At 42.9% G+C, this 9,125-nt stretch overlaps 1 protein-coding gene across 3 annotated transcripts in view; it reads left to right on the top strand.

The window, feature by feature from the left end:
• AMN1 (antagonist of mitotic exit network 1 homolog) overlaps positions 1–9,125 on the top strand; it is a 65,465-nt gene that overhangs the window by 33,773 nt on the left and 22,567 nt on the right. For all 3 annotated transcript variants that reach the window (XM_025209068.1, XM_014521856.2, XM_025209069.1), the window contains one exon: positions 4,269–4,325. In XM_025209068.1, the coding sequence (XP_025064853.1) occupies positions 4,269–4,325 (57 nt within the window). The remainder of the gene's footprint in view (positions 1–4,268; positions 4,326–9,125) is intronic.

Here is a 9,125-nt window from a genome sequence, read left to right as displayed (position 1 = left end):
TGGGGAGCACCCATTATACCGGGTGACCACAGGAGTCCGGGAGAACTGCGGGGACAGAGGTCCCGAGTAGCCGTGCCCAGGGAGTCATAGGCAGCCTCCCAACTATATATATATATTCCAACAAGACGTGGCGGGCGAGAATTAGAGGGTGCCTTGGGCCGGCCTGACACGGAGCGAGGGACCTTAAGGAGCACACGGCCCTCCTGACGGACCCCGCTGTGACAATATTTTTTATTTAACGGTTTGTGAAAGAAGTGTATGTTATAGGGAAAATTAGAATGAGGAGAAGATAGTTGTTTGGTGCACAACAAGGAAACTATTCCAGTATGAGGGAGCACTTTGAAAAACATGTGAAACCAGAGTAGGAGATGTAAAAGATGGCCAAGGCTTTAACAGAGATTGAGTAGAAGGAATGGACAGGAAATGTTGGGTATTATCAATGACCTAACATATGGGTAGGGCACATGGCAGAAAATCTGCACAGGCTACCACCTTGGTGTCCTTTTTCTAAAATTTCAGTTTCATATGTGCCAAAACATCTATACTAAATTAACACAGCAGAAAATTTGTTTCCTCTATCAAAACAATGGAAGATGAAAGTAAACATTCATAATATTTCTAAGGGGGGAAAAAAAGGAAAAACCCCAATTTTCTAAAACTGAAATGTTCTTTCATGTCCTTTTTAAAGATCAGCAAGAGGAAAGAAAAGGTACAAATGCAATTTTAAAAGAAATTCTTTGCAGATTAAGGCACAGAATATTATCAGGCTTTGTAAACTGCATGTATTCCCTTGCCTCTATCCACAAAGTACTAGAATATTAACTTCTCTCTTTTGTATTTGCTTCCTACCACGTTTTCATCCTTATTAATTTTGGTACAAATTGCCAAGTCTTTATGTGGATGCAGGTGGATTAGAGGAGAACAGTCTTTCCTCTTTCTATTACCACAGCTTCAACAGCAGACCATATGATTTGCCAGTGTAGAAGATGGGGTTTGTCTGCATGACAGGCCACTTAAAGACACTTTAACAAATAGGGCTGTGTGAAACACCATCGTTTCATTTCAAAGTCCGTTTTGCCATTTTGAAGGGACAGTGTTTCGTTTCGTTTTGTCATTTCGTTTTGAAGCACTGTCCCATTTCAGTTCGTCGAAACTGTTTCGCTGTTTTGACGCATTTTAACATTTCACCCATAGGCTATAATGGGGAATCATGAAAATGCTTAAAACTTTGTAATTTCTTGGCTGATTTGGTTGAAAATTGCAGGGATGGTAGCCTCTTCTGAGGGCATAAAGCCTGCCAGGTTTCAAGGAGATAAGTGCAGAGGTTTTGGGGAAACTGCACTTCAAACTGTTCAAAGTATAACTCCTGACACTTGCTATCAGCAGCAGCCTCCTCTCATCCAGCGTGCAGATCTGAAGGCCCACACCCCTGGGAGGGCTGTGGAGCTGTGCTGAAATCCTCCCGATGGTGCGGGCCCCCAGATCTGCACACCGGATGAAAAGAGGCTGCTGCTGCCACACCCCAGGGAGGCATCCGGCACAGCCTGGCAGCCCTCCGGCTTGCATCCCTGGATCTGCGCCTCGGATGAGAGGAGGCTGCCTCTGCCATCTGGGACCAGCACTGGGCATGGGCTGTGCCCAGCACTGGAGAAGATTGCTGCTGCCACCTGTCCCAGGCAGCAGAGGCAGCCTTCTTTCATCTGGCGTGCAGATCCAGGGACTTGCATCCCCAGGAGGAGTCTGGCACAGCCCTCATTTCGTTTCAAAGCTGTTTCGAAGCCTTTTATTTCATTTCAATGTTGCTGTTTCGAGCTCAAAACATATTGAAGCAGCTTCAAAACGAAACACCTGGTGAAATTTCATACAGCCCTATTTACCATATGGCAAAAAGTAATGTCAGGTGCTCCACAATAGTTGTCCACATGCACACTCATACACTACAGTAGTACAGTCCTTTTGCTGAGTACTTAGTACCCTGGTTTTCTGTCAAGTAAGAGGAGCGCACATAGGCAGTTACTACAGAACAGCTTATACGTGTATTTACTTGCATACAACGTGCGTATTTTCCCAGAAAGATAAGCACTCCAATTTTGGGAGGCTATCTTAAGCAGAAAAGCTGATTTTTCTGTCCAGAATGGAAACATGGATTTGCTGTAAGATGGCTGTTGCTTCTTTTCCTTCTCTTCCTTCTGCAGCTGCATCAAGAGAGGGGTGGTGTTAAGCAAGGGCACATCTTGGGGAAAATGCAGTAGTGTGGTGACCCTCCCCTTTGATTCCTGCTCCACCCAAAGTTTAAAACCAAGTGTCTGGCAGCAGCAGTGACATTTCTATTCAGGCAGTACTGAGAGCGCCAATTGACTCCATGACTTATTATAATGTACCTGATTCCCACTGATTGATCATAACAGATATTAGTAGTCTTCCTTCCTTTGTAATGCTCTTGATGTTATATTAATCAAACTATCCTTTTTTCAACAAATTTACTGTCTACTAGCTGCTCCTGGCCCGTTCTCCTATTTTGCAGTCCTTCTGACTTGTTTGAGCTCTTTTCAAAATCCTAGATCACTGGCAATGCATAGGGAGTACATGGGGGTGCACGTGCAGTCCCTGACAGTGCTGGTGCACCCCCTGACAGGCAGCGTTCCCTGCTTATGTGACAAGTGGGGTGGGGACAGGTGGAAGCGCTGGTGCCCCCTCTGAGCGCTGGCTGGGGAGTAGTGTGCCAGGTGAAGCTTTCAGGAGTGCTGTGGCCGCTTCCCGGTCAGCACAATTGGATGCGGGGAGCCTGCCCCCCCCGGTTGGTGAGATTGGCTGCAGGGGGACTTCCCCCCCCCCACACACACCAGTTGCTAACTGGCCACTGGGCGGCATGTGCCCCACCAACTCAGGTGGCACCAGTCACCCAAGTCCTAGATCCACCCATGAAGCCAATCTTCAGCAGAAGCTACAGTGTCAGGTTTTGGCTGAGCAGCCCCAGAGCTGGTAACATTTCAGTTGTGAAAGGAATAAAACTGTAGCTTTTGCCTGAGCAGGAAAGAGAGGGAGAGGGAGCTAAAGATTAAGCTCTAGCTCTGCTCTGTGATGCTCTGAAGAAAACTTCTTTTTCTTGACGCTGCCTTCTGAAGAGCAAGGCACATGCTTTACTGGGGTGGGGGGGACATATGAGAGAAAATACAATATGTAGCAAAGCACTGCCCCTACTTATCCTGAGGTGTAAAGTTATTTGCCATATCCTCAGGGAGATGCCATCCCATTTTAAACTCTGCATGGGGTAGGACCAATGACTAAATGCCTTATAGTTTTGAGAATGTATTCTTGCCTGTTGAGGTGGTTCATCTGAGAACTACCTCGTTAGCCCTCATGCAAATTATTTGGTTTCCCTTAGCTCTCTATTTCTTCTAGTGAGTATTCATTTTGTCTTTAATTTTTTTATTGTGTTTCATTTCTAGGCCTGTTTTGATCTATGTTTTGAATACATAAATGTTTTAAAGACATAGATATGGACATGAAAAGGCCAAATTCTGCAGTCCATGGGTGTGGACAGATATAATTAAAACATTTCAAAGGCCCAGCTACACAGACATGTATGCCCTTTAAAATGTTCCCAAAGTAGCTGAAACATTCCAAAATAGTTCCTCTTTAAATTAAGTACTATGATGGAGCGTTTCACTTCTGGCTATGTGTGCACAAGGACAGCACATGGGAGCTGGGTTGGGGCTGGGACTGGGGCTGGGCTTACCCCCCTGGCTGTTGCTAAAGAAGGCCGCAGCATTTTGAAATGTTCCTGCCAGGAATTGCAAAAGGTTGCATATGTGCACATGGCCTGAAACACTCCCTCCATGAAGCATTTCTAAGTGTGTTTCATTTGGGAATGCTTCATTCATTATATCTGTCTGCACCCTTTGCTACATCTTTATTTAGGCAGAACTCCTTCCTCCTAAATTTAGAGAGTTACTATTTTAATGGAAAAAAATGGTGACATTTGTAGGAGAGCAAAAAGTAGTAAACAAACTTACCATGTGAGGAAAAATATGTAGCTACAAAAGTCTTCCCTATCTGTTTGGACTGGAGAAAAAGACCCAGTAGCTTCCAGGTAGTCTCCAGCATAGGGCATGTAAAGTGTGTGTCAGTCAGTATAATGACTGTGGAGATAGACCTCTATAAAAAATATTTTAAGATTAATAGATGTCTTTTTGAAGTATAGATCTGTTGTGTGTTGATTTAGTTATTCTAGTACACTAATAAGAGGGGTTTTGTTTCCCTTCTAGGTAACAGATGATGGTGTCATAGCACTTGTTAGTGGAGTGTGTTCAGAAAATTTAAAGGTAACTCATTTTACCTGTTCTAATACAAAGAAATGTTAAAAAGCAAACATGTCTTATCTATATATTTTATGCATTTGCACTGGAGGGGAGAGGAGGAGGGAAGCTCTACAAACACAAATTCCTTAACAGTTATTTATATGGAATGTAAAGAAAAGCTGCATTTTATCTAATTAAATTTATTTCCTACCTGTGGGAACTTTTTACCATCTTTAATTTTCCCTGAGCCTGATGAAGGGCATGTGAGCCCGAAAGCTTGCAGAAAAATATATATCTTTTTGCGATTTCTTAGTTGGTCTCATAAAAGATACTATCAAGAGTTCTAGACTTTTTGCATTTCTTTTTGTCTCAGACCAACACGGCTACCAAATATATTCCTGAAGCATTTTATCTTCGTAATTCTCCAAAACATAATGAATGTTTGTCTGTGGTTTGCAGGCAAAGGGGAAGTGAACCTAAACGCAGAACCCTTACCTAGATACTTGCTCCAGAATAGAATACAGATACACGCACTGACCTCTAGTGTCAAGCATGGAAAAAGGAAGTATTAGGTTTGGTAGTGTTGGAGTGACATTGGTGTGATGGTTCAGGAAATATGAGGGGCAAGAATTCTTGTGGGTGATATCCAGGGATGGATCTGGGGTGGGGTGCAGTGGTGCAGTTCTGCCTACCCCCCCCCCCTTTGATTCCTGCTCCACCCAAATTTTAAAACCAACTGGCTGGGAGTGGCAGCAGCATTTCTATGCAGGAAGTACTGAGGGGATTAATTGAATTTGTGGCTCATGATCTACCCGATTCCTGGTAAATTCTCTTTGCAGATGTTAATGTACCTCTTTCCTTTTAAATGGTCTTGATGTTCCATTAAGTAAGCTATCCTTTCCTCTGCAATTTTGCTGTCTGTTAACCATTCCTGGTAATATTTCTCTTCTATTTCACAGCCCTGCTGACTGTTTATTTTTTACTAAAAGCCTAACTCAGGTGTGGTAATCTGAACTCAGATGTACATTAACTCATGTGTGGAACTGAGTAACAGTTAAGTGTTGAATGCACTCTTGAGAAGTTCAAGAAGGCTAGATTTTGTATTATGAATCTGAATAAGTGACGTACATTTAATAATAATGACTACAGAACTAATACAACAGTATCTTTGAATATTTTTTCCTAGTTCATTGTGGCTTTTTAAACTTAATATTTAATATAGCAAATTAGTGCACATTCCAACTAAATTGTACTCAGTTTCGCTTTGATGTTAAACTGAATAATACGGCACTGAGCCCCTAGCATATTAGTAAATCATCTGGTTTCTCTTTAATTGTAGAAAAATATGTTGTGTTGATGCACTACACCATCTGCACCCCCCTCTGCAAAATTCTAGATCTGCCCATGGTGATACCTTTTATTGGACCAACTGGATGGTTTGGGATAGAAATAGATGAGCTTTTAGGTATCACAGTACCCTTTCCTCCAATCTCTTCTGAGAAAGAGACCTGAAGAAGGGTACTGTGATATCCAAAAGCTAGTCTTTGTTTATCCCAGCCATGCAGTTGGTCCAAGAAAAGATATCACCCATAAGAATTCTTGCCTCACACTGAGTTTTGCAATTCTTAGGCATAAACTGTGTCCTAGACGGTGGGCATGTCTACATGTGATGCTATGTCACCATAGCAACATGCTCCCTCCTCATAGAATGCTGCAACAGCAACATAGCAGCTAAAAATAACCGTGTATGGTTGGCATAGCACAGTACGGGCTGTTATTGCACCGTCATTTCGGACTTCCAAAAGGAAGTCCTAAATGACAGCGTAGTAACAACAGTGCTGTACAGTGACGTGTAGAGATGCCCAGTTATACATATTCCTTTAGTTCAGTGGTCACCAACCAGTGGATCTCGATCTACCGGTAGATCTCGGAGCCTCTTGGAGTCAGTCTGAGGCTGAGGAGGGGGGCTGAGTGCCCACATGCATGCATGTGCACGCCCCAGCCCATCAGGTCAGTCTGAGGGAGAGGGAAGGGGCAGGGGCTAGATCAAGGCCCTGGAGGTGAGGGACAGTGCCGCAGAGGCAGGAGCAGGGGTAAGTTGAGTGGGGCCCCGGCCAGACAAGACTTACCTGCCAGGAGGCACACTCCCAAATAATTTTTTCTCCCTCTGCCTCGATCTGCCCCCACCTTTCCTCCCCACAGACTTACCTGCTTGGGGGGGAGGGGTGGCAGGTGGTGGTGGTGCACAGTAGATCTTGGGTTGCTTTTAAATGCCAAAGGAGGTCTACTTAAAAAGGCTGGAGGACCACTGCTGTAGTTGATACCAATTTTTTTTCTATTTCTATCAGGGTTTACATATATTATACTTCACTTATTTCATGTCATGTATACATACAACTATGGCAAACTGGAAACTTTTTATAGATCAATTTTCCTGTTTCTTGTGTACAGAACAGATTTGGTGCCTTAAGAGGAAAAATCAATGTTTTAATTTTCTCTTAGGTCAAAAGAATGATAGCGCTCTAATTAACATACCTCTGAATCATTGCAGTGTTATTCCTGTTTTTATGTTATACTGTCTCTTAGGTTTATTATTCCCTGTAGATACTGTATTTATTAGCATCCTGAAAATGTTTTGAACTTACACACATGAGATTCAAGATGCTGTGATATCCTGTATGTTTCAGGTATACTAAATAGCCTGCCCTTTTAATTCTTGGTTTTCCACCCTACCAAAGTCTTCTGATAAATTGTGCACATCTAACATAAAAACAAAATTAAATTCTGGTAATATCTATCAAGAGTTAATGTAGTTACAGTGACCTGACCTCCAGTTTAGAGATAATCTGAAGATGATTTCTGTTTTAATTATAGATTTTTATATAATTTAATCACCATTTTCCCTGTGTGTATGTTATCTAAACTCTCTAGGGATTTTTATAACCCCCACTCACCACAGTATACAGGAAGACTCATTGCCCTTAGTGCTGTCCTTACCTCATAGGAATTCTTTCTTTGAACTGCATAACAATAGAAAACATCTACCCACAAATGTTAAGATGCTGTCGGATTACTAAAGGCCGTTTCATTCTTGTTCTATTTTATCCTCAGTCTCATTCTTCTGAAGTCTCTACTTTAACTAATGTAAGTTATAAAATTGGAGGGGGCTTCTTGGAGCAATGAGTCTGTCTTTACTATTGCAGCCAGCCACATCATATAATCCTACTAATAATTTACCAGGCTCCATTAAAAAAAATTACCTGCTTTCTTAGAGAGCACTGGAGTAATAAAAATGGAACAACATTTAGTAGTACAAAGTACAAGGTCATGCACTTAGGCACTAATAACAAGAATTTGTCCTGTAATTTGGGAGCTCGTCAGTGGACTTGTCTACATGTGCACATTTACTGTGCAGTAACCAAAATTATTGAGCAGTACGGGTGGGCGTTTACATGCACATGCCCATACTGTGCAGTAAATATGGGGACTTACACTGACTTGGGCATAAATTTGATACCTGCATGATGCATCATGCAAGTATCAAGTTTATGCCTGATTAGTTACTGCGCAGTTACACACGTGTAGATGCCTTACTGCACAGTAACACTGTGTGTGCGGACTGACTTTAACTTTAGCACATGTATACATGTGCTTTAATGCCTGCATGTATAGATGCTGGCCTGTTCCTGCTTACTGCACAGTACATTTAAGCCAACATAAGTGCACATGTAGACATGTCCAGTGGGAAGCAAACGAAGAGAAATGCTTGAGGCTATGTCTGTCACAAGATGACTATGAACTACCAATTTGTAAGGGTGTACTGAAATCATGATTTTGCGTTTTTCACAGAAAAAGTGACATCAGCCATTTTCCGCAAAAAATGGCAGACTGTAATTTTGATAGGCTCACCATAGAAAAAAATTAATTATTGGCAAACAGAGAAAAGAGCAGAAAGCAGTCTTGAAGCATGTGGGGAGGAAGGTGGAAGAGAAAGCAAATGAGAAGCTGAGCCTGATGTAGCCTTGGTACAGGTGCCAGCCTGGGTCCAGTCTACCTCCATCTAACTGCAAGAGTTTTGGTTCCATCTTTTAAGCAGCCACACTGCATGCTGGTGTAGTGTGCTGCAGCCTAAGTAGGATTGAGCAGGGATAAACAGTGAGAAGAAATCCTCCAAGAGGGCCCGATACATTTCAGCTCTGGACTGTGTAAGGCTTGCATGCAGAGGGAGGCAGACTGTTTTGTATCTCCTGCAGCATGATTCTGGATGTGTCAAGGAAAACCAGTATAGATTGACACTTAGAGTCTGAAGCGCACATGAAGCCAAAAGCTGCTGCAGAGGCTGAAGGTCAGAGCAAGAAACAAGCGATCATGTCCTCACTCTTTTAAAGGACCATGAAAAGCTGCTTGCAGACGAAGTTGTCACAACCCAAGGGTGTGATTTTTGTTTTTGTGTGCGCTTTGGCACCACTAAATTATTTTCCCGCCAATTTGTAGCTTTCTTTGCAGTGTGCATTTCTTCTTTGCAGCACAGAGATGCACAGTGCAAAGAGTTCCCGCCATTTGTATTCTGATTTGAGCCCCATTATTGGCTTGCATTAAATTATTCACGCATGGCGGCTAGCGATTGGCTTGCTAGCCGTATAAAAGGCTTGGGTGGTTTCCGCCCAAGTTGGAGAACTCTGAGGAGAACCCCCGCAAGGGAGGACTCCATGAACATCAGGAGGAGGAGACTTCACACTGTGTGAAGATCTCTAAGCGCTGCGGAGCCTATCGGACCCAGTGCATTTCAAGCAGGCAACAGGGGTCTGATCAGCCTCTAGCCTC

The sequence above is a fragment of the Alligator sinensis genome, unplaced genomic scaffold, assembly GCF_000455745.1.
Source record: "Alligator sinensis unplaced genomic scaffold, ASM45574v1 scaffold659_1, whole genome shotgun sequence".
In the NCBI taxonomy this organism is placed as follows: domain Eukaryota; kingdom Metazoa; phylum Chordata; order Crocodylia; family Alligatoridae; genus Alligator; species Alligator sinensis.
This window is presented reverse-complemented; position numbering and strand designations above follow the sequence as displayed.